The following is a 24,144-nucleotide window of genomic DNA, read 5'->3' as shown; positions in this document are numbered from 1 at the left end:
ACCCCTGTAGGAAAGCCACACATGCAAAGCCTCCCACTGTCAGAGAACTATAGGGTGCTAGTCCCTGCACACTGGGCCTTGTCCCTGCACACTGGACACACTCCAGTGAGAAGGTTCTTCATCTTACACTGTGACCCTTGCCTGACTTTCAAACCAAGGACTTATGTGTGGCCCTTGTTCAGCCAGTCCAGAGGCACTGGGCAACAAGCTCACCTCTAGCAAGAGCACATGGCTGTATTTGGGAAAAAACAGCCAATTGGGAAGGCATGTTTCATTAGGGGTTACTGGAGAGACTCACAGAGGAGCCAACCAGATGCATCTTTTCTCCCTGCCTCTCTGGGTCTGCCATTCTGGCTGTCAGAGGTTGGGCCTGACCACAGCTTCTCATAAAAGTTCCAGGACATAGAGTGCTTGGGCCAGTGCTCAACTGCCAAGCCATCAAGTCCCCAGACAGTCCTGTGGACACAACTGATAGGCATTTACCTCAGGTAGACGGCATCACTTGATGCTCCTGGAAAAGCCAGACCACAAAGCTTCACTTTGGAAGAACAGGGACTGGCAGAAGAGTCAAGTTCACAGCCAATGCCACTAGTGCCCTGATCTCTGTGGGAAACTCAGACTGTGCCAAGATGGTCCAGGCTTAACCATGGTGGTTGCATCAGTAGCCTCACCTATAAACTGCCGGAAAGGCTGTAGGAATGCTCTGGGTCTGACATATAACAGGAGCCGAGGAGAGAGAAGTTCCTTTATCCTGCCCTCTCCTCTCTCTTCAGCTGTATCTAGGGCCTTCTGAGAACTACAGGTCCAACAGGCAGAGAACACCATTTGCAGAATCCCAGGCCAGAGACCAGAGCAGGAGTTGGTCAAGTCTATAAGTCAGAGATCCTGTAGTGCTCCTAGGGTCAAGATCTTGAGAGACTGTGGAAGTATGACACCTTCCATGTGGCCTGAACCATCACAACAATGGCTGGATAGCATATCCCAGGCCATAGCACCCTTAGAGCAGCAGAGGCTAAAGTGGTCCTCAAACCTATCTCTCAGTTCAGAGGTACATCAGGTCCCACTGGCATACATGAAAAAAGAGAGAAGCTGGGCATGGTGGCTCATGCCTATAATCCCAGCATTTGGGAGGTTAAGGCAGGATATGAGTTCCAGGCCAGCATGGGCTACATAAGGAGATAAGGAGAGAAGGAATGAGAGGGAGATGAGGCCTGGGGTCTTAGGCACTGCCTGTTATGGAAGGAACAGGTGCAGAGTAGAGACCAAAGGTCAGCTGCCTACATCCCTGCTCCTTCTCTTACATCCTGCTTTTACTTCCACATCCCCAAACCTAGGCCCACTATACCTGAGAGGTGTCCTGGTGGTCCTGTGGAGGCAATACACCTCCCTTTGAGGCAGCTCATGAAGGATGGAGGTAGGGGCTGGTGAAGTCCCCAGTGCCTCCCAAGGACCACATCTGGATGCACCTCTTCCAACAGTCTGGAGCCTGCTTCTCCATTGGTTTTAGGCTCCATCTTCCACTCCCTCACCCTCCACCCCCCCCCCTTTTTTTTTAATGTTCTAAAGGCCAGTGGAAGTACACTTTATTATTTTTTTTTGGTGTTACTGGGGTTTGAACTCAGGGCCTCCCACTTGGAAAGCAGGCACTTACCACTTGAGCCACTTTTTTTTAAGGCAGGGTCTCACTATGTATCCAAGGTGGCCTGGAATTTGCTATGTAGCCCTGGCTGGCCTTGAGTGCTGGGCTGGCAGGCTACCACGCCCAGCCCTACCTTTTACTTCTTGGATACAGGTCCTTGGCCCTGCCCAGTCTTTGAACTTGGCTCTGTTCTCACATCCTGGTTTTAGACCCAGATCCACCACCACTGGCAACTGTCAGCTCTTGGGAGCTCCTTGCTGGCAGCTTCTTGCTGCCTCTGCTGTCGCCAGTCCACCACCACCTACTTGCTCTGCTGGAATCGATCTTGGAGAGCCAAACCCTGTCTCCCTGAGTCACAAGTGAAAAATTAAATCAATTTATCTAAATACTTCTGAGTCAGGGTGGGCGTGGTGGTATATGCCTGTAATCACAGCTACTCAGGAAGCAGAGAAAGGAGGACTGACAATTTGAGGCCAGCCCAGGCAAAGGTAGCAAGACCTTATCTCAAAAACAAAATACTGGAGGCATAGGTACCAAGTGAGAAGCCTTGAGTTCAAATCCTACACCTCCAAAAAGAATGAAATGGCTAGGCGGATGGCTAAATTGGTAGAGAACTTGTAAACATAAGGCTCTGGGTTCAGTTTCCAGCTCCATAAAACAATATGATTCTATTTAAAAATATACGTCCACAATTTCCAATATCCTAGAGCCTAGAGAAAAAAAATCAAACTCCTGTGCAAGGCAGAATAAGGGTTTTTTGTTTTGGTGGTACTGGGGTTTGAATTCAGGGCCTACATGCTTGCTAGGTAGGTGCACTATCTTTTTTGTTTGTTTTGCAGTTTGGGGTTGGAACCCAGGGCCTTGTGCATACTAAGCAAGTGTTCTACCACTGAGCTACATCCCCAGTCCTTGTTATTTTGAGATAGGATCTCACTAAGTAGCCCAGGCTGACCTGGAACTCACGATTGTCCTGCCTCAGCCTCCCCAGTGCTGGGATTACAGGTGTGAAGCACCATACCTGACACAATGACCATCTTTCTAACTGCCCACTTTAGTTCTAGGGATCTAAATGACTGCACTTGAGGTAGACTTTTCAGGGGTTGAAAAGAAGGAAAGTTAGCATATGTACATGTAACTAATCCAAATTTTTAGCCCAGGACTGTATTTTAGCCCACTGTAAGGTACAAGACCATCAGTACATGTGGATGTGTGGGACAGGGTGAGGAAGATGTCCATGTATTTCTGTATTTTTATATACAATGAAGAACAGACAAAACAAATCTCTGGTAATACAAATCAAGAAATAGCTGTCTTGAAAGCATGCTGGAAAGGACCCTGAGGGAACTTTCTAGAATAATGTTTTATGGTTCATGTAGAGTGGGGGTGGCCAGGCATGGTGGTGCACACCTGTAATCTCGACTACTCAGGAGGTGGAGGTAGGAGGATGTGGTCCAAGGCTGGCCTAGGCAAAAGCATGGGATCTTATCTGAAAAACTGAAAGCAAAAGGGCTAGGGGTATGGCTTAAGTGGCTTAAGTTTGCCTAGTAAGCGTGGACCCTGGAGAGTTCAATCTCTGAAAACAACAAAGTGGGAACAAAGATGCAATGCTACTTGATGGCTGCATTCTGCCTCATGATTGCCCATGGCCTAATCATTCAGTGAGTTACACATGCGAAGCACAAAGCCTACCTTTGATACAGCAGCTGTTAAGGGAGTGAATAACTGAGTTTTACAATGAGGCAGGTAGCAGATGAATGTGAAGCTTTTTCGACATCAAGTTGTTTGGATGGCCCAGGTAGAGGAGCCGCGAGCTAGTGAGCTCCTCTGCGGAGTTGCTGATGACGAGAGGGACACCAAGGGAACTGAATGCAGGTGTGGCAACGAGCCTGAGCACCTATGATTCCAGGCTCTCTCTCATGGCCTGAACTCTCCCTTCTGTAGGGTCTCTTGAGTTTCAATCCCACATTTCTTCATGCAGTAACTCTCCCATCTGCCCACTGGTATTTCTCTCTGGACAACTCACCACCCCTCCCAGCTCAGCCCATTTAAAATGGAGCTCCAGCCAGATCTCCTTCCACATAACTCGATTTTCTGTTCTGTGTACATATACTTCTCCCAGACCAATTCTCCATGTCCCTTTCATTCACTCTTCAAACCCAGATAAGCGCAAACTCTTATCCATTCTACCCTGAGACCTGCCCCAGAATGGCCCACCTTGTCCATTTCTATGGCCACCACCATCACTCAGATCTTCACCTTCTCACTGTACAATCTCTCCTAAACAACGTCCCTGCCCTGTTTAATCCTTAACATGTGAAGTCAGTCTAATTTCCCTGAACACAATCTGATGGCCTCATAAAAGCCTTTGCTAGACGCTTTTTTCCCAAGGAATATAATACAAGCTTCTCAGCTAACATTCAAACCTGAGTTTTCCAACCTTATCTAAAAGCACTCAACTCTCCCAATCACTAAGGCCCCTCTTAGACCAGTCACAAGTAGGTCAATAAAGACAGCAAAAGACATAGCTCTGACCCCAAGGTAATCTTGTTGTAGTGGAAGATAAAAAGTTAAATTACCAGAGAACACAATTAGTGCTAAGATTCAGGACACTGTTTGTCCTAATGTTCCCTGAATATAGGCCAATGCTTTCCTACCTCCAGCTTTCCCCCAGGACCCTTCCATCCTCTGGTCTGCACACTTCCCACCGTTAAAGGTCCAGCTCCTTCAGCTCTACTTTGAGAGCTCCAATTTCCTGGCAAAGGCTCTCTCCTTCCTCTGGGTTCAATGTTCCCACTGAGTACCACCCACTCTTCTCAGCTTAGATGGCTCATCTTCCAAAGGGTCCCTCACACTTCTTCCACCTCCTGTGTCCCCACAGCACACCATCAGTTCTCCAACTGCCACCCCCTACGGATGCCTGAGATTTACCTGTCCCTCCCACGAGACTGTGAGCTCCTTGAATGCAGAACATATGTGGATCTCTTTCACAGAACACCCAACTCCAAAACTGCAACAATACATCTTAGTGGCTCATCAAATTAGTGGAGGAGAAGGAAGAAAGAGTAAGACAGCCATCATGAACTCCCTTGTGATGCTCTGTTCTTTAGCACATGTGCTCGTTCCACTCCTGCTTCCCCCACCACTGTCCCCAGGCAGACTGTCATTGGTCCATCTGGGCTTTCCATTTCTCCATCTAGGCAGCAACCTATAGCACATTTATCTGCCCCCACTTTTTTATTTTTTCATCTCCTGCAGTATTTATTTATTTATTTTTGGTGGTACTGAGGGTTGAACTCAGTGCTTCCCACTTGCTAAACAGGTGCTCCATCACTTGAGTCACTCTGCCAGTCCTTTTCTTGAGACAAGGTCTTGCTGGCCAGGCTGGCCTTGAACTCATGATCATCCTACCCCGGTGAGACCACAGGCCACCACACCCTAAACTCTGAACTCCACACTGGGGATTAAACTCAGGGCCACAGCTGTACACTTGAGCTACGCCCCCAGTCTTTTTAGTATTAGTTTTTCAGATAGGGTCTCCAAACGTGATCCCTCCTCCTACCTCCGTCTCCTGTGTGCACCACCAACCTCTGGCTAACTCTGAACTTTTAAGGGAAAGGACGGTATCTGAGAAATCTCTATATGCCCAAAATATAGTGGGGAGGAGGTGAACCTTATAATTAAGAACTTTAAATGACAGGGCTGGTGGAGTGGCTCAAGGGGTAGAACGCCTGCCCACCAAGTATGAGGCCCTGAGTTCAAATCCCAGTACCACCAAAAAACAAAACAAAGAAACCTCGAAAATTTTAAATAAAGGGCTAGGAACCCTAGCTCTACTTTGAGCTGACTCTTGAGCAAATCTACGTAAGTTCTGCCACGCGCCTTCCCTGTAAGTCAGAAAAGTGGGACCGTGTTCACAGCACTACTTGGCGGAGCGGGCAGGGCTGGACGGTCGGGCGGCGAGTCAAGGTCTTCAAACCCATGTCCTCCTCCGTAACACTAGACTGTTGTAATCGTGCATGCTAGTAAGACTTAAGTCTTGTACTTGCTATTAGCGGTAGGGTGTCTGAAAAGCTTTGTAAATTGTAACGTAAGGGTCTGTGCAACTTAAAGGACAATGGCACTGGCGGGTGCACGCTCGCAACTGATGACGCCCCGCCCCAGGACTCAGCTTCCCCTCCCCCACTTTCCCATCCTTTCTGAAGTTCAGACCCCCTCCCGCGGTTGGTTGAGGACGTGGGCTTGGGTCTGGGATCCACTGCGCCTGACCTACTGCGCGACCTCAGCGAGGCTCCCTGTAAGGACCTCTGTCTAGAGCCCCACCTGGAAAATGGCTACCGTAAGGAGCTTTCAGCCTAAAGCCAGTTCTTTCCGCCTTTGGGGCGCAGATTCTTCCTCCCACTCAGACCGCGGCTTCCCCACCCGCCAGCACCAACCCGGACGAAAGACTGGAGCCAGCCAGACAGGCGCCGGGTTACCAGCAGACTCTCAGCACCTTACTACCCCAGAGCCCGGAAGTGACCATCCTATCGCGAGATCAGAGAGGTGGGCGTGACCGGAAGGCGGGTCGCTCTCGCGAGACCAGGCGAAGAGGAGCCGGGCTGCACTGCGCAGTGTGGAGGTCGTTGGAGTCACTTGTGCATTGCCAGCTTCTTCTCCTGCAGGTCCGCGCCCCGCCCGCCCCAGCCATGTTCTTCGCCTTCGCCCGGCCTGCTGGCGCCGCTCTCCGCCGTAGTTTCAGCACCTCGACCCAGGTAGGCCCGACTAAGGGCATCCTGCAGGCGAGAATCCCCCGGCCCGGGCCATGTGCGTCCCGAACTTGACCGCGTCCCCCATGGCCAGCCTGGACAGCAGGGCCGGCTGGCTCTGGCTGGAGGTTATGGCGCACTTTGGCAGCTCTAACGCCATGCAAGAAGTGCAGGGAAAGCCAGGGAGAGGAGCGAGGTGGCCTCGCTTCAGGGAGGGAGCGCTTTACCGAGTCCCGTCTCCCCGCCCCACCCAGCTCGTGGTCCAGAGGGTCTGCTCTCGTCCCTCCAGGATGAGGAGCCAAGTCCTTCGGTCCGGAAGTTACTTACATGTTTATGCAACTTTATTGCTTTGACAGCCCTGCTTTCCTTGCAGCATCCGTGAGAGCTGTGCGTGAGTAGGAGAAATGTGTAATACTAACTTCGTTAGTACAGGCAGGCTGAGGCTTCCAAGCAGTACAGCTGGGCCAAGGTTAAGGTACTTTGGCCAGCGCTTCTGACCACTGACTGCCAGTGTGGCCTTCCCTCTAAGAGCCTCACGATCCTTTGTCCTCTTTTTAAGAACCTTTCTGAGGATCCTCCCTGCCTTGAGTGGATTGGGCCTGACCCCGGACGTTTTGACAGTGCATGACTTGGCCTAAGAGCACTTAAGCCTAAGCTATTTTTAGCCATCTTCTAGTTTTCAAACTTTGGGTGTCAGAACCACCTGAGACCAATAAAGAACAGCCCAGGTTCATTACAGGAGGCTAGGACAGGGCCTCTGTAGTCTTATTACATGTCCCCAGTGACTCTAATGACCTAGGTTTGAGAACTCACTAGGTGCTTTCATTGCCTCTTAAGTACCATGTCCAAATGGGAAGTGATTATTAAAGGAGACTCCACATTGCTAATCAATTTAGCTTATGACCTTCAGTTTCCTGTACAGTCTGATCAGTTGAAAAATAAGATATGAGTAAGTATATTGAGTATCTTTGCTTGCCCTCAACTGTGCTGTCTGCAGCAAGGAATGCCACGGTGAGTGAGAAGCAGCACTGGACCAGAAGCCAGTTAACTTAAGACAGGTGGAGGTGATGAGGAATAATGGTAGGGCAGATGAGCAAAGGTAAGATTGGGGGGTGAGGAGGTGTTGTCACTTTTCTTTTGCAATGCTGAGGGCTGCAAGCATGAGCTGCAAGCCCAGTCTCAAGTGGTTGAATTCTGGTGGCATTGCACCTAGGCCCTTAAAATACAAACACAAACTATATTTTATTGTCTCTTTTCTCCATTATAAAGTATCTTAGCGAGGAGCACAGAAGTAGGGGGAAGAGAGTTTCAATTTAACATCCGTCAGGGAATGTGACATTACAGTCTAGAAGAAAGCAGAGCTTACGTCATAGAGAAAGAGAATTTCAGGGGCTAGGGTGTAGCTCAGTGGTGCTTGTCTAGCATGTACAAGGTCCTGGGTTCTATCCCCAGCACCAAAAAAGACAAAAAAAAAAAAAAAGTATTTCAGGCAGAGAGTGGGAGTGGGGCAGGCATACCTGGAGTGTTTGAGAATATGAAGAGAGGGTGGTGGAGGGAATGAAGCAGGACTTGGTAAACCTTGGGCATTTTCCCAGAAATGGAGCAGCCAGTCTGACATGGTGGTACACACCTGTAATCCTAGCACTCGGTACACTGAGGCAGGAATATTGTGAGTTTGAGGCCAGCCAAAGCAACACAGACCCTGTTAAAAAGGAAAAAAAGAAAGAAAGAAATTGGGACTTGAGTATAATGACTTGGCCTTACTCCCATTTTAACAAAATGGTCTTAGGTCAGGAAGAAAGATAGGTGGGGTCTGTTGTGGCGATCTGAGTGACAGCTGTGGAGGTGATAAAAAGTATTGGATTCTGGGTATTTTTGCCTGGAGAGCCAGCAGGAGTTGCTGATAATGATCAGATGAGGGGTAAGAGAAGAGAAGTCATGGCTGACGGCAAGGTTTGAGACCTTAGAGTTGGTATTTGCTGAGATGGGCAGCACTTCTGGAAGACAGCAGATTTGGGCAGGGGAAGAGCCAGCAGCTTATGTAGGGTTGTTTGCTTGTTTGTTGGTGGTACTGGGGTTTGAACTTGGGGCATCATGTTTGCTAGGCAGGCGCTCTACTGCTTAAGCAACTCAGTTTAGACTTTAAAATGCCACTTGAAAAAAAAAAACTAAAATGTAGGTGGTCATCCAAGTGGAGATATTGAGAAGACAGTTAAATAAGTCAGAAAGGTGGTCTTTGGATCCTCTGTTCCCAAGAAAAAAATGTATGAAGCTGCAATCCTCCTGCTTCTGCCTCCCAAATAGCTGAGATTACAGATGTGTACCACCATACCCCCCAACCTATGTTTCTTATTTGTTAGGTGCTTTACCACTTGAGCCGCTCTGCCAGCCCCTTTTTTGGTGATTTTTGAGATAGGGTCTCACTTTATGCCTGGACTTCAATCCCATTTGTGCTTCCCCTTGTAGCTGTAATGACAGATGTGCTCCACCACGCCCAGCCATTAGTTGAGAAGGGGGCTGGCAAACTTTTTGCCCAGCTGGCCTGGAACTGCTGTCTTTGCCTCCCAGGTAGCTAGGATTTAGGCTTGAGCCACTGTGTCTGGCAAAAAAAACCTCACAAATATTGATCTTTTCATCCTTTATCCCCCTTGCAATGGCTTGGGCCACTGTCCATCAGCCTCAGAAGCCAGACTGAGTAAGCAAGCCATGAGAAGTGCTTCTAAGGATCTTTGAGCAAGGCAGTGAAATGGTGAAGGTTTGGTTGTTAGGAGGGACGATCTGGAGATATGGTGGCTCTGAAGGTTGGTTCTAGAAGTTTGATTGGCAGAACACAAGTGCCACTTGAGAATAGGGAGGAATAAGCAGGGTAAATAGACAGTGGGGCCAGTGAAGTACTGAACAAACCACAGAGTTGGGACCCACGTAAGGTGTTCAACACCTGTAGTCCCAGCTACTCTGGAAGCTTGAACCCAGGAGTTTGAGGCCAACCTCCCTCAGAACTGCAGAGTTGGGATGTGGGAAGCAAGATGCGATTGTGATAGAGGAAGATCCCAAAGTGAGATTTCCAGACCTCTGGTTCTATGTTGGTTGGGACTAGTTTCATTAGGTCAAGGATCAACCTTTAAAACATCATTGAAAAACAAAACAACAGACAAAACCTGTTTGAGTTCAAATCATGGTTGTAGGATATGCTTAGGGAGTTGACTTCCCAAGCAGAAATAGGCTGGGTAAGTTGTTTCGGTTCAGTTTTGGTCTTGGTTTGATAACAAGCCTGTTATTAAACAGTATCAGTTACTGTAAAACATATAGTCTCTGCAGATCCAGCCAATCTCAAATCGAAAATACTCAAAAAGGAAAAATACTACTTCACTGAACACATACCAGCATTTTCTTGTCATTCCCTGAACAGTACTGATAGCTATTTGCATAGCATTTGCATTGAATTAGATATTACAGGTAATGTAGACATGATATGTGGGAGGGTTATGTGAGTTAGATAAACAGTCCTGGCGAATTTGGTGTCCTGGTACCAGTTCCTCACAGACACAGAGAGATGACTATACTTCTAGCTCTTTCCCCCTCCGTCATAACATATCTGGTTAACTTGTCCCCACAGAGCCAGCAAGGGTCTTCATTCCTGCACCCCACGTGCAATGGCAGGTCTATTGCTAGAAGCTGTGTAAATGTTGGTTTTCAGTTTTAAAGCTGCAGATTGAAGGGAGGGCTGCTGTTATCAGTCCAGCTGCCCAGCTGGACAAAGCTGCTATTTTATGTTCCAGGAGGGTGTTTGGAGTTTGACCCGAATATCACAACCTCACTCCACCTAAGTTCTCCCCACTGAAAGCAGACCTTTGGAATGAAGGTCCAGAACTCCAGCATAGTAAAGCTGGTGGCAGTGTGACAGTATCTTGCTTTGACACTTCTTAAGCCCACGGCCATGTTTTGTGGGATGCCACATAGGTCATTTCTGTCCTGAGAGTTTTCTCTGTGCCTCTTTTTAGAACAGTGCTAAAGTAGCCGTGCTTGGGGCTTCAGGAGGAATCGGACAGCCCCTTTCACTCCTTCTAAAGAACAGCCCCTTAGTGAGCCGCTTGACCCTCTACGATATCGCCCACACACCTGGGGTTGCTGCAGACCTGAGCCACATCGAGACCAGAGCGAAAGTGAAAGGTACTGGGTATGCCCACCCTGAAGACTGCTGTCTGCCCAGCAGAACAGGATCTGAGTTCTGCATCTTAGATGACGCTAGATCTTCAGAGCCTCAGAGGGGTAGTCGTGTTCATTTTAGAAGTAAATTTTACAGAAAACTATACTGTTTTGAACTTGGGTCTGCAAATATTTAAGCAGCAGTGTCTTAGAAAGACAAGGTGGCCCAATGTTGATCTTTCCCTTTGTCTAATTTGAACAGTAGCACAAGGAAGAAAGATAAGTGTCAGGATAATAAGAGGTGCAGCTGCCTAGCACACTGTGGTTCTGTCCCTCCCGTGGCCAGTGTCCCCAAACCATGGCCACCTGGGGGAGATCTGCCCTTCCTCAGAAGGCAATGCCTAGAACATAGGCAACTCATCTGCAAGTCCACGTAACACAGCATGCTTATTTGACCTTCATGATCAAATAGCAACAGTATTTCATATCACCAAATTCTTGGTGATGTCATTTTTAAGACTGTTCTGTAATTTGTCATTTAGTTACTGTGCCCACACTCTTGGCATTGGGCTGTTGTAAGTCAAGGTAAATATGTCTTTGCATCGTGTTTCTTAGCGGAAAGTGGAGTCTGTGGGTATAAGCGTGTCAAAGCTTGTACTGTGAAAGGCCACATTGTTGTCCAGGCTGGTGAATGGCTAGGTTTGGCTTTGTGGAAATCGGGAGGGCTCCTCCCTCCCGATCTGGGCAGTCCTGCCCAGATTTTGTCCTCCAGAGGCCTTCTGTGGGTCAGAAAGGGTGACATGGCTCTGTGGGGTGCTTATTCTAGGCTACCTGGGACCTGAACAGCTTCCAGACTGCCTGAAGGGATGTGACGTTGTGGTGATTCCAGCTGGAGTCCCCAGAAAGCCAGGTGCGTGTTGGAAAGCTTTGCCTGGGTCTCCTTACACGTGAACCGAGAAAGGAGTTGTCTGCTGAGCACGGATTTCACCCCATCTCTCCCTCCACTAGGTTCCCATTGTATCTGCTGGCCTGGTGTTTAATGCCCAGAAGTGTCACTATGTCTCTCCCTTGCTCCATGTCCCACTGGTCCCCCATCATACCTGGAATGTCCTTTCCTCACCCCACTCCACCATGGGATGATCCTTCTCAGCCACCTCCACCTCCTCTAGCCTCCCACAGACCTCTCTCTGGCACTTGCCACGCCGCATCATTTTCCCTGCAAGACAGATTTACTTGACTGGGCCTGTCTTGCTTGTGTTGAATTTTCTGTATTAACACCAGCCCTGGGACCTATTTGGTGCCCTGACCACGTTCCTTGTGAAGGAGCATTTTTCTGGGTCATTGCAGGCATGACACGGGATGACCTGTTCAACACCAACGCCACAATTGTGGCTACCCTGACCACCGCCTGCGCCCAGCATTGCCCTGAAGCCATGATCTGTATCATTTCCAACCCGGTGAGTGCAAGTGGGCCCAGCAGACAAGTGTGTCACTGTAGATCGTGTGTGATGGACACAGTGAATACTCTTAAGAGGTCCTGGCGTTTATTTCCTTCTAGCCCAAACTTCTTCCACCAGCTCACTGCATTTGAGCAGGTCACCTCCTGTGTCTTAGCTCCCCCACCTGGAAAATAGTTCATTTTTCTTTTTTGAAGACATGGTCCCACCAAAGAACCCAGGGTGGCCTTGAACTTGAGGTCCTGCCCCAGCCTCCCAAGTGCTGAGATTGCAGGCAGGCACCACACACTTAACTAAAATGACCTTTTTTCACCTGTGATTGTTGTGTTCTACTTAGGGTTTGTACCTCCAGAGTCTCTACTCACCCCATCTCTCCACCATTAGACACGTAATCTCTGGTGCCCGGCCCTGCACAGAACACCCGGGGGAGACGGGTGGTCCCCGGGCCTGACCTGGCAGAGCTTCAGGTTGTACTTAACAGCAGTCCTCTGCATCCTTCCCTTCTGGCTGCCTCTGGGTCCTGGTGTGATAAGGGTCTGTGGGACAGTGCAGCCACAGGGACTGAGGGACAGCTCCTAATACACACCCCGAGCTTGTGCTCCTGGCCTCAGAAGAGCAGGTCCTGCCATCCCCCACTCGCTCACCTTACTTGGCGGATGGCGGCAATTTCTTTTGCTGGAAGATAACGTGTCTAATACAGGCCTTGCTCTTTTATTCTCTTCTTTCTCTATGTACTGGGTTATGTGTTAAGTACTTACTATGTTGTCATTTTGCCTTCACAATACCTCATGAAGTACTTGTCATTTTCACCAATTTATAGTTGAAAAACTGAGTTCTAGGGAGTTTAGGTGACTTGCCCAGGGTCACAACATGGGACAGAGCTGGGGTTTGACTCTAGCTCATCTGCTTTTAATAAGCTCCAGCCAACAGGGGGAGCAGGATTGGCAAGCCCCACACTGTCCTGTGCAAGGTGACAGGCTCAGGCAGGTCTGTGCTGGTGGCCTCATCCCCACCCATAGAGGCACTGGCATGGTCCCAGCTCATGTACCCAAGAAGCTCTACTGATGGCCACTATCAATGCCTGCTCTACGTCAGCCAGGTAGTGAGACAGCCTCTGGTGGGGGGGTGCTCATCTCAAGTCAGGACACCAACCTTCCCCTGACTTCTCCAGCCAAAGCCACCTTTGATGCCATCTCTAAGATCTGTAGCTACCTGACCTCCGACCTCTGGAAAGATATGGTCTCTATCAAGTGTCCTTATAAGGAGTTCACCAACTACCTTATAAAAACCTATGCCACAGTCTGCACTCAGATGACCCAGGCTAGAGCATAGGGGTTTTTTTATATAAGAGAAATAAAGTGATTTAAAAACCTGTTCCACATCACATGTCTACGCTGAAGTCTTCCATGGTGTGGTCCTGCCTGCCTTACAGATGGCTTACCTATAAGCAGAGTTGTCAGCACGGTTGGATCGGCGCCTTCAGACCTGCTGGCAGTCTAACAAAAAGACCTTTTCCTTATGTTGCTCAGCTCAGCTCTGCTCAAGTGATGCCTGTGTCTCGGGTTTCCTAGGTCAACTCCACCATCCCCATCACAGCAGAAGTGTTCAAGAAGCATGGCGTCTACAACCCCAACAAGATCTTCGGTGTGACCACCCTGGACATTGTCAGAGCCAACACTTTTGTAGCAGAGCTGAAGGTGAGGATTTCATGAGTGTCGTTAGCGTTACCTGTCTAGACTTACTCAGTGACCCTTTCCATTTACAGCACAGATGACAGGACCCTTGGACTTGGGGCATTGAATGTTTTTATAGCTTGCCCTCAGTGGGTCCTGCCTTTTCTTGGGGAATCCATGCGGCAGGTCTCTGGCCAGCTGCTGTCTTCTCAGCTCCCTCCGCCCTGGGATCCTTAGTGGCCAAACTTGGATTGCACTCCCTTGCTTCCCTGTTCCCCCATTAGCATTGTCCCTGGGAACAAGCACTGCCGTGATTCACCTGCTAGTCTTTAGACAAAAGGTAATAAAATCAGCAAACATGAAGGATTTAGGAAAGTTCCAGAACTGTCATTGCAGGCCTCTGGTTCTGACTCCCTTTCTTGGTCACCTATGGTAGCTTGTCTTGAGGTAGATTTGGCTGGCATCAGCATTTAGTCTGGAGTCCCTGGTACCTTTCACAGTCTGCTCTTGAATCATTTTGGTGGTAGATCTAAGGGAGCCACTTCCTCTGGACCCAAAAGGTGTCATTTTGTTCTGACTTTGAGGAGAACCTCTCAGAAGCAGGGAGCATGTTGCCCTGCACAAACGTGGTGGCAGGTGCCCACACAGGATGAACCCTTGTCTCTTGTGCACTAGACAGACCTAATCCTGAACTACCAGGCAGAGCCACACTTGACTCACTCTCCAGCTCTCAAGTGAGGCCTGTTCTAGGTGTTGGGCTCTTGGAGATCATTCAGACATGGCCCCAGGCCTCAGAAGCTCCAGGCAGTGCAGGGGCAAGAGATGACTTAATTCAAACAGCCAGTTCTGTGCAGGTGTCTGGAGAGTAGTGGAACCCACAGGGAAGGATAGGACAGTGAAAGCTCAGAGACCAGCATCCAAGCATCTTCATAGGCTTTTGTGGTACCTGCAGCTCTCCAGAGCTGACAGCCATTTCCCCCAGGGCCCGGTCATACACTGCTGCACAGTGGCCACTGGCTGCGTTTGGCTGTTTGAGTTAACTAAAACTGTCCTCTGTCACTCCAGCCGCATTGCAGGTGCGATCGCCACAGGTGGCTCCTGAGTTCTCAACAACAGTTTCTGTTAGGCAGAGCTGTCTCAGGCTAGAATCGTGTGACTGTTTGGGTTGGGGACAGGGGATCTTGGCCTTTGCAGAGAAGCTTAGTGACCCAAAAGCTTCAGTGGAGGGAACTGCCTGTCGCTCAGGTTCACTTGGCATTCTGGGAAATTCCGCAATTGTGTCAAGAATGAGGACTGATGAGCCTTTAAGCTTCCAGCGCCTGGTTCTTCCCTGGACCCTCTTGGTGGTCTTGAGCCCCCTTTGCTGCTACCGCTTTTGCCTTGACTCACGCACCTCCTGCCATTTTTGTCTTATGCCCTACTGCACTGTGTTTTTGAGTCCTTCCAGTTTAGAGTCTTCCCTGCTGACCACTCCTACTTCTTCCTGCCTGGTTAAGAGTTGCCTTTACTTCAGAGCCACCCTAGGGCCACTGTCTTAACACAGGGCACTGAGACTTTGTTGATCCTTTGTATTACAAGGGCAATTCAAACCAGACTGTCTGATTGTTTCTGGTGATCATGCAGTGCCTTGGCACAGGCCCTGCTCACTAGGTGATCTCTTGTTCTTTGTCTGCCTGCTGCATCTTGGCTGCCCCCTGGAGGTGGGCCTCTCTTTCCAAGGCCAGGCTTGTCCCCCACATCTGGCTGGTCTCTTCAGCAGCCGCTGCACTGGGGAAGGTGGTGTGACTTTGGTAGGTGCTCACTTCCCTTCCATCACCTGACCAGGGTTTTTGTTTGTTTGTTTGTTTTATCATTAGAAATACTTGGGTCACAGGTTCTCATGGCATCATACCTCTGGTTTTACAAGTGCATCAGCCTCTCTAGAGAGCCCTGCTTTGCAGGGAGATGGAATCATGGTGTTTTGATCGCATCCATTTCTGTTTTGTTCCTTCCACCCTAACGCAGTTGAGTTGCCAGACTTCTTACCCTTAGGTTTCTGGGAATAAGTTTGGCTTTCTCTCTGAAATGAAGAAAAAGGAATTTGATGTGTCTCTGTGACTGTGTGGGGACACTTTGTGGGCTTCTCCATCCATAGAGGATGGAAATGGCATTTGCTCTGGGGAACAGCACTGCCGGCGTCTGATTCTGAGAGAATGCCGGGCCCATGGTGGACAATGGGAAGGCGTTAGCTATCTCAGCTGGTAAAGGAGGAGCCTTACTGACCTCCCTGACAAGCTGTCCCCCACCACCGCCAGTTACACTGACCTCCTACCACATGCTGGGCCAGAGTGCTAAGCAAGGCTGGGCTTAGACACACCACCGCCCTGGCTTCTTTGTTTTGTTCTGAGTGCTGCGGTTTTTCCCAGCATTGGTGTTTTAGGTGGAAATGACATGTTTTATACTTGTGGACCATTAATTAAGTTTCACGCTTTGGTGAGCAGGGTTTGGATCCAGCTCGAGTCAGTGTTCCTGTCATCGGTGGCCATGCTGGAAAAACCATCATCCCCCTGATCTCCCAGGTACAGTGTGGGTGACATTGCAGGAGGCTTTAAAATCACAAATACCTTCACAAGGCTGCTTTGAGGCACTGGGAACAGACTGGAAAGACTGCATTGGAAGGGTTCCTTGGTGATGGCAGCCACCCTGGCTAGCTAGGGCTTTTCTGACATGCCTGTAGGGCTGTGGGGATCAAAGCAGCCAGCTCAGGCACACAGGAAAACTGCTGTGGGAGACATCACTGAATTCCATAGATAAGCTCAGGCAGAGGTACCATGTTTAAAAATGAGTAGAAGCTGGATGAGGTGGCACACACCTGATGCCATCTGCTCAAGAGGTAGAGATAAGGAGAATCAAAGCTCAAAATCAGCCCAGACAAGAAATTAGCAAGATCCTATCACAACTAGCAGGAAACAAATAGGAAGGTCATGGTCCAGGCCAGCCAGGGCATAAACTCAAGACTCTTGTTTGAAAAATGACTAAAGCAGAAAGGACTGGTAAGAGTGGTTCAAGTGCTAGAGCATCTGCTTAGCAAGTGCAAGGCCCTGAGTTCAAACCCCGGTACCACCAAAAAAAAGGAAACTTCCCGTGTCGCGGTGACAGGTGGGAGCCATTTATGAGGAGGGGGAAGGGGAGTGGCAGGATGGGGGACTTTGCACCTGGATGAGCCCAAAACTGCTCATGTGACCCATTTCTTGGCTTCCAGTGCACTCCCAAGGTGGACTTTCCCCAAGACCAATTGGCGACACTCACTGGGAGGATCCAGGAGGCCGGCACGGAGGTGGTGAAGGCTAAGGCTGGTGCAGGTGAAGTTTCAGACTGGGGGAGGTGCTGGTGCCCAAGGACCTGGGAGGTTGGAGTGGCAGAGAAAGACTGCTTGTCCCTGGGCAAAGGTGGTTTTCCGTGTCATACCTGCCATCACTTAATGAGAAGGCAGCTCAGCTTGCCATGTAGGGTTGGGGGGATATTTGAGGTTGGCAAAGCTACTTCCATTACATTTGGGAACAGGTCAAATGAAGGAACACCAACCCAAATGCTCTGTGATGAGCTGCAGATGCAGAACCCCTGAGTTCTGGATGTGGTGCCCGCTGGGCTGACCCCCTTGCTCCCCTAGGCTCTGCCACTCTGTCCATGGCGTATGCTGGTGCCCGCTTCGTCTTCTCTCTTGTGGATGCTATGAACGGGAAGGAAGGAGTTGTGGAGTGCTCCTTCGTTAAGTCACAGGAGACAGACTGCACCTACTTCTCCACGCCCTTGCTGCTGGGGGTACGTATCCTGCAGGCGGCAGGGTGCTGCTCTTCCCTGTCCCTTGGCTCTGTAGTTCAGTTTCCTTTGTGCGGTGAAGGCTCACCACAGCTGGGAGAAGCCTCATGCTGGGCGGTGCAGTCCCGTTCCCTGAGGATTTGATGGTGGGTCTAAGAGTGTTTATTGAGGAGACGCTCTGACAAGGCAGCAGGGAGAGCTTTGAACAAAGGACCTTGGGGCTCCGTGCCCTGCTTAGTTAAGGGCTCAGGTCAGTGCAGGGTGTAGTGAGAGCCACGAAGGAGGAGCACCAGGGCTGAAGCCAGCCAGAGAGCAGGAGACAGCTTTGCAGGGAAATGCCCTTGGCACTTGCACAAAGAGGGCTCCATTTGGGAAGGTGACACTGTGACAGACACCTGTTGGCTTTTCTGACAATGGGTGTCTCCTGACAGTCTGGGGTCGTGTTTTAAGGATCTCAAAACATCAGTGTGTTCGCAATAAAGGCCCTGGGTGGCCCGTGTGGGGTGAGGCACCGAACATCTGCCTGACTTCAGCAGCTGCCCACATGTGCCCAGAAATTCACTTTCTTGGTTACATTTGATGTCAGTGAATATTAAAATGTGCACCTCCAACACCTGTAATTCCAGCAGGGAGGCAGCGGCAGAAGGAGCTCAGGTTCAGAACCATCCTGGGCAACATAGACCCTGTCTCCAAAGAAAACCAAAAGCATTTCCTCAGTCCTTGGCCAACTTGGGGAAGAGACTAGATCCAAAAATAGACTGTGTCAGGGAGAGTAGTACCTTGTGCTGCTAATTCTGAGAACTTTCTGGTCCAGGTGCTGTGCTCAGTTGTCCTGAGCGCACCCACAGCCTCCTGGAGGTAGAGGAAATGTCACTGTAGATGAGGAAACACTGCAGCATGCAGTGAATGCAGTCAGGATCCCACATGGGATGGGCTGGCTGAAGCCTGAGCTCCTGGCTGACCCTGTCAAGGGTATGTGGGGTTCAGGCAGAGCACATGAAGGTACCAATTGGATTTTCTGTAACACATTCACAGAAACGTCATGTTTTTTGTTTGTTTGTTTGTTTGTTTGTTTTTAGTACTGGGATTTTAAATTAGGGCCTCACACTCATTAGGCAGACACTCTTGAGCCATACTCACAGCCCTAAAACCCTTCTTGAGAGAGGGTCTCAATGTATGTAACCCAGGCTGGCCTGGAACTCGTGAGCGCCAGTGATCCTTGTGCCTCAGCCTCCCAAGTAAACCAGCTCACCTGGCTGGAGACTGTGTTTTCTAGTGTCCCTCCTCCTCTCTGTCCTCCAGAAAAAGGGCCTGGAGAAGAACCTGGGCATCGGCAAAATCAGCCCTTTTGAGGAGAAGATGATCGCCGACGCCATTCCTGAGCTGAAAGCCTCCATCAAGAAGGGAGAAGACTTCGTTAAGAGCATGAAGTGAGGCTCTGCAGTGGGCACCTTTGCTCATTGTGGCATGCTGTCACTGGAGAGCCATTTCAGAGACCTCTGTGTTGTCAGTTGCTTCCGTGATGGTTATCAGTCGTATTAGCACCACCATCCCTTCAAATTGTGGCTGGTCTGTTGGTGCAACAATAAAAGCAGACTCTGATTTTCTTTTTCAAGGTCCCCTCTATACATGTCCTTTTTCCCCATCAGCTGACCAGAGTGTCTTTCACCACTTCTCATGGCCAATCAGAACTAGATGGTACTTAAATGTTAAGGGAGGCATCAGTAGCTTCCAGAATGTCTAAGGTTTGCTTATGAAGTAGGATAAAATGCTCAAAGTCTGTTGGTCCCTGCTCCTGAGCTCTGTGTGCGCACCCATAAGTAGGTCAACCTGCCAGTTCTTAGCCTGTACTTTTTCCCTCACCTTGGTAGCCCAGCAGCCAGTGTCAGGCTAAGCAGACTGCATCATCTCACTGAGCTGCCTTGGCTGGCCTCTGTCCTCTTCCAAGTCTCATCCTCTTCTGTCAGCCCTGCTGTTCGGTGACGGATGGCCAGAGTTGTAGGAAATGGGGGTTGGGAACAGAAGCACCAGAATGCCAGCTGCTCCCTCAGAGCTGAGGACACCACCAGCTAGCCTTAGATTTTCTTAAGGGCCTAAAGAAAGGACTTGGTTGGGTTGAGGTTTAGGGAATTAAGGGGCCATTTCGTTCCCTTTAGTGTTGGGGACAGCCTGTTCTCCAGAAGCTGTGGCCCCTGGAGTGGAAACAGCTCTGTACTTGAGAAGGAACTTTTCCATCATAGAAAAGTTCTATGGGGGGGTGGGGTGTTATTCAAACAGCCTGGTTTTTTTAAACTAAAACTGAAAATGATTTTATCATAAAATGACTTTGAGATGAGGGGTAGAGCACTTGCTTGCATACACAAGGCCCTGGGCTTCATCCCCAACACTGTAAAAATATGAGTAATATGTGCTCGTTGTGTGAAACCTAAAAAAGTCAGAAAATAAAGCAGGAAGGTAATCACTGGTGGTTTTGCATAATATTCTTGAAGTTGATATGGCCCACAGACCATTTGTAGCCTGCCCTTCTTGGTTCTTTGCTGTTGCTCTTAGGCCAGTTTCTATCTCGGGATCCCACAGCTGGCATGCTCAGCAGGGCACTCCTGGTTCATGGTTTGGCTCATGCCATGGTCCTCTGGAGCTCAGCTGGGCTTTGCCACGTGTGCTCTGGATTCTCCATGGGCCCCCGGTAGAAACGTGTGTAGATTTCTTGGTGTCTCGGGATTCCAAAAGGCAGAAGCTGCTGTGCCCTTACCTGTGGTAAGACTTACCCAATGCCAGGGACACCAGGAAGTGTGATTCTTGGAAATCAGCCACCATGCATGACCATTTCACGTGTTTTCTTGTCATTTTTAATAGCTGGCTAATCTGAATCTAATATCTGTAACTTACTCCACAGTTGATTAATGGGGTTAGCTTTCGCTAATGACTCACGACACCGTCCTTTTGGACTCCTTGTGGTTCTGTGCCAGCTCTATCTGGGGTGCCTTTGCTGCTTCAGAGCAACCCTGAGGCAGGACCTGGGATCTGAGCCAGGCCAAGTGACATGTTGATGTAGGATGATTGGGCTCTGCTGCATACAAGAGGTACTACATAAGACCCTCACTACCCCGCAGAAGTTCAGATCTAGCAGAGGAGGAGGAAGGCCTGAAACCTAAAATACTTCTGATTGTTAAGGTTGTGGGTGGGGTGGGGGTGACCCATGCTTGAGAGACACTGAGCTGTCTCAGCGCTCTTTTTATCAAGAGCATACTCCTGCCTTTCAGGACTTGCCAACAAATTAGGTTGTGAAAATGCATGAGAAAGATGCAGATCAAGAAGCAAAATGGGGGGCTGGTGGAGTGGCTCAAGCCTGCCTAGCAAGCTTGAGGCCCTGAGTTCAACCCCAGTACTGCCAAGCAATAAAAAATCTGGGGAGACTACCCCAACTGAGTCACCCAGGAGAAGCTGATGGGCTGGCCCTGCAGGTGGGTAGCACTGCAGCTGGTAAGAAGCAGGCTGCAATTAAGGAATGACTGATGCAGCATAGGCCAGCCTCATTCTGGGGACAGGGTGAAGTTTCAGCTTCAAAAAGGAAGGTCTCATTCTCATTCAGGGTGGGACTGAGGAGCCTGGAACAGGGCCCACACTGCATTCCCGCTGCTCTCCGAAGTTCTGCCTGCCAGCCAGGCCTGCATCCCACGCTTGGAACAATGTGGAGGCACAAAGGCTGGGGATCAGCAATGAGGTGGCAGTGAGCAGTTGGGGAGGGATGACAAACACATGGAGAAAACCCTGAGCATCTCCCATCCCCACTGCCCCTAGAAGTCCATTTGCTGCCTGGCGTGAGTCATTCACCTTGCACCTGCTCTCAAGCTCCAATTAGCCCCTCCCAGTCTGGACAGCCATCCTCAACTTCTGACCACCTCCCTGACCAGCAAATTGTCCCTGTGATGAGAACAAAAACCAGGGGTTGAGTGTGTGATGTCCAAAGGCCTACACCAGGGAATAGAGGGGAGTGGGTCTGAGGCAGTGGAGGACCAATGAAGACAATAAGGTGGTGTAGAAAGATGCAGGGCTGCAGCTAGGCACCGGTTGCTCACCCCTGTAATCCTACCTACCTAGGAGGCAGAGATCATGAGAATCACAGTTTGAAGTCAGCCTGGCTAATAGTTTGACAGTATCTTGAAAATAACACAAAAAACAGGACAGGTGAAGTGGCTTGCCTGGCAAGCATGAGGTCCTGAGTTCAAGCCCCAATGCCACCAAAAAAAAATCCAGGGCTGCAAAAGCTACTTCTGAGCAGTCCTGGACAGCCCCACGCTGGTAATTATAAAAAAAGTGAAAGGGCAGAGGACAAGGACAGTTTAACCAAAAGAACCCTGACCTCCATTAGAGCCTGGTCCAGCCACAGACCAAGCCTCCCCTGCATTTCTCCCTGTGGCCTGAAGAGGGAGCTAGAGGCTGCTGGCTGCACGCAGCTCCCAGGCCTAGCCAGGTCACCATGGAGAGAGAGAAGCATTCCAGAGACAAATCTGGCTCCCAGGGCTGTCTGGTCTGGCTCATCCAGGTGGGAGGGGACTGCCGCCTCTAGACAGATCATGGAGGTGGAAACAAATCCAGGGAAGGCTGTGGAAGCCAGCTCCCAGGTTGGGAAGCAAGACCTGGGCCTTTATCAATGCAGGAAGTGGCAGGGGTAGACAAATTCTCACACTGCCTCCACCCTGCCAGCCTTGCCCAAAAGAAGCAAGATGGCAATGAGTTAACCCGGCAATCTTGGGCTCCTCCTATCTCCAGTGCCCTGGACAGTGGACAGCAAGGACAGGCCTGATACCCTAAGGGGAAGGGTGATTGATTAAACACCCTGCTGGGTAGCCAGGAGGGAGAGTCCGGGCCTGTCCTGCAGCCTCAGCAGGGCATCAGCAGCAATCTGTCTGATTTTTACAGGTTCTGAGTCTTCATCCGGCCTTTGGCCTCCTGGCACAGGCCCTGCCAGAATGGCCTCGGTCCCCTGGTACTTGCCTCTTTGGGCTCAAGATGGATCTCTTCAGTTAACCTGCTGTGAGAGGCCACAGCACCACATCTTCCCCCTGCCTGCATCCTGGCCATATGCCTGGGGCAAACTCATGACAGCACCCAGAGCCAGCCAACCAGAACCTGCCCTATTTTTCCTCCTCTTCACTCTCTTCTGTAGAGTCCAGTGGGGTCACCCTGGGGCAGGCATGACCAGATGCTGAAAGGGAGGGAGGGGCAGGTGGGCTGGTTTGGGGCCGGTCTGCACCAGCACAGCTAATAAGCAAACCCAGCTAATCACCGACTGCTGTCCAGTGTGAATCCCTCCCCAGACACCCTTCCCCAGGCTCCCCACGGTAAAGGGGTAACTCCTGGTAGCAGTATAGGATGTCCTAAACCTGTCCACACCGGGTCCAAGTGTTTCTGGTGGGTAAATATTTCAATACCACTGTGGACCAGCACTCCTCCTACAGAAAAACTGAAGTTCTGTGGGGCATGGTGACACACATCTGTAATCCCAGCTACTAAGGAGTCAGAGAGTTCCAAACCAGTGAGACCCTGTCTCAAAAACAAAATAAATCAAAAGGGTAGTAGCCAGGTACCAGTGGCTCACGCCTGTAATAACAGCTACTCAGGAGGCAGAGATCAGGAGGATCACAGTTCAAAGCCAGCCCGGGCAAATAGTTCATGAGACCCTATCTTGAAAAAAACCCTTTGCAAAAAAATGAACTGGTGGAAGGCAAAGACACCTCCAAAAAGGAGAACTATAGGCCAATCTCCTTAATGAACATTGATGCAAAAATCCTCAACAAAATAATGGCAAGCCAAATTCAATAACACATCAAAAAGATTATTCACCACAACCAAGTAGGCTTCATCCCAGGGATGCAGGGTTGGTTCAACATACGAAAATCAATAAACGTAATAAACCACATTAACAGAAGCAAAGACAAAAACCACTTGATCATCTCAATAGATGCAGGAAAAGCCTTTGATAAAATCCAACACCATTTCATGATAAAAGCTCTAAGAAAACTAGGAATAGAAGGAAAGTACCTCAATATTATAAAAGCTATATATGACAAACCTACAGTCAGCATTATACTTAATGGAGAGAAACTGAAACCATTTCCTCTAAAATCAGGAACCAGACAAGGATGCCCACTATCTCCACTCCTATTCAACATAGTACTGGAATTCCTAGCCAGAGCAATTAGGCAAGAAGAAGGAATAAAAGGAATACAAATAGGTAAAGAAACTGTCAAAATATTCCTATTTGCAGACGACATGATCCTATACCTTAAAGACCCAAAAAACTCTACTCAGAAGCTTCTAGACATCATCAATAGCTATAGCAAGGTAGCAGGATATAAAATCAACATAGAAAAATCATTAGCATTTCTATACACTAACAATGAGCAAACGGAAAAAGAACGTATGAAAACAATTCCATTTACAATAGCCTCAAAAAAAATCAAATACCTAGGTGTAAACCTAACAAAAGATGTGAAAGACCTCTACAAGGAAAACTATACACTTCTGAAGAAAGAGATTGAGGAAGACTATAGAAAGTGGAGAGATCTCCCATGCTCATGGATTGGTAGAATCAACATAGTAAAAATGTCGATACTCCCAAAAGTAATCTACATGTTTAATGCAATTCCTGTCCAAATTCCAATGACATTCATTAAAGAGAT

At 49.3% G+C, this 24,144-nt stretch overlaps 2 protein-coding genes across 3 annotated transcripts in view; one reads left to right on the top strand and one right to left on the bottom strand.

The window, feature by feature from the left end:
• Styxl1 (serine/threonine/tyrosine interacting like 1) overlaps window positions 1-6,154 on the bottom strand; it is a 42,596-nt gene extending 36,442 nt beyond the window's left edge. The window contains exon 1 of the mRNA XM_074075701.1: window positions 5,960-6,154. The gene's annotated coding sequence lies outside the window, so the exon portion shown is untranslated. The remainder of the gene's footprint in view (window positions 1-5,959) is intronic.
• A 49-nt stretch (window positions 6,155-6,203) lies between these two features.
• On the top strand, window positions 6,204-19,073 carry Mdh2 (malate dehydrogenase 2). Of its 2 annotated transcripts, XM_020186348.2 has the most exons (9): window positions 6,204-6,390; window positions 10,386-10,554; window positions 11,357-11,440; window positions 11,878-11,987; window positions 13,559-13,684; window positions 16,141-16,218; window positions 16,902-17,001; window positions 17,310-17,461; window positions 18,761-19,073. In XM_020186348.2, exons 1-9 carry the CDS (start codon window positions 6,325-6,327, stop codon window positions 18,890-18,892), a joined length of 1,017 nt encoding a protein of 338 aa, XP_020041937.2. In that variant the 5' UTR covers window positions 6,204-6,324; the 3' UTR covers window positions 18,893-19,073. The 2 variants fall into 2 exon arrangements, with proteins under 2 accessions (XP_020041937.2, XP_073931801.1); XM_074075700.1 differs by lacking the exon at window positions 10,386-10,554 and having other exon boundaries at window positions 6,251-6,390.
• Window positions 19,074-24,144: the final 5,071 nt, after the last annotated feature.

This window comes from Castor canadensis, chromosome 6, assembly GCF_047511655.1.
Source record: "Castor canadensis chromosome 6, mCasCan1.hap1v2, whole genome shotgun sequence".
Lineage (NCBI taxonomy): Eukaryota > Metazoa > Chordata > Mammalia > Rodentia > Castoridae > Castor > Castor canadensis.
The sequence above is the reverse complement of the archived record's forward strand: the minus strand, read 5'-3'. Positions and strand labels throughout refer to the sequence as shown.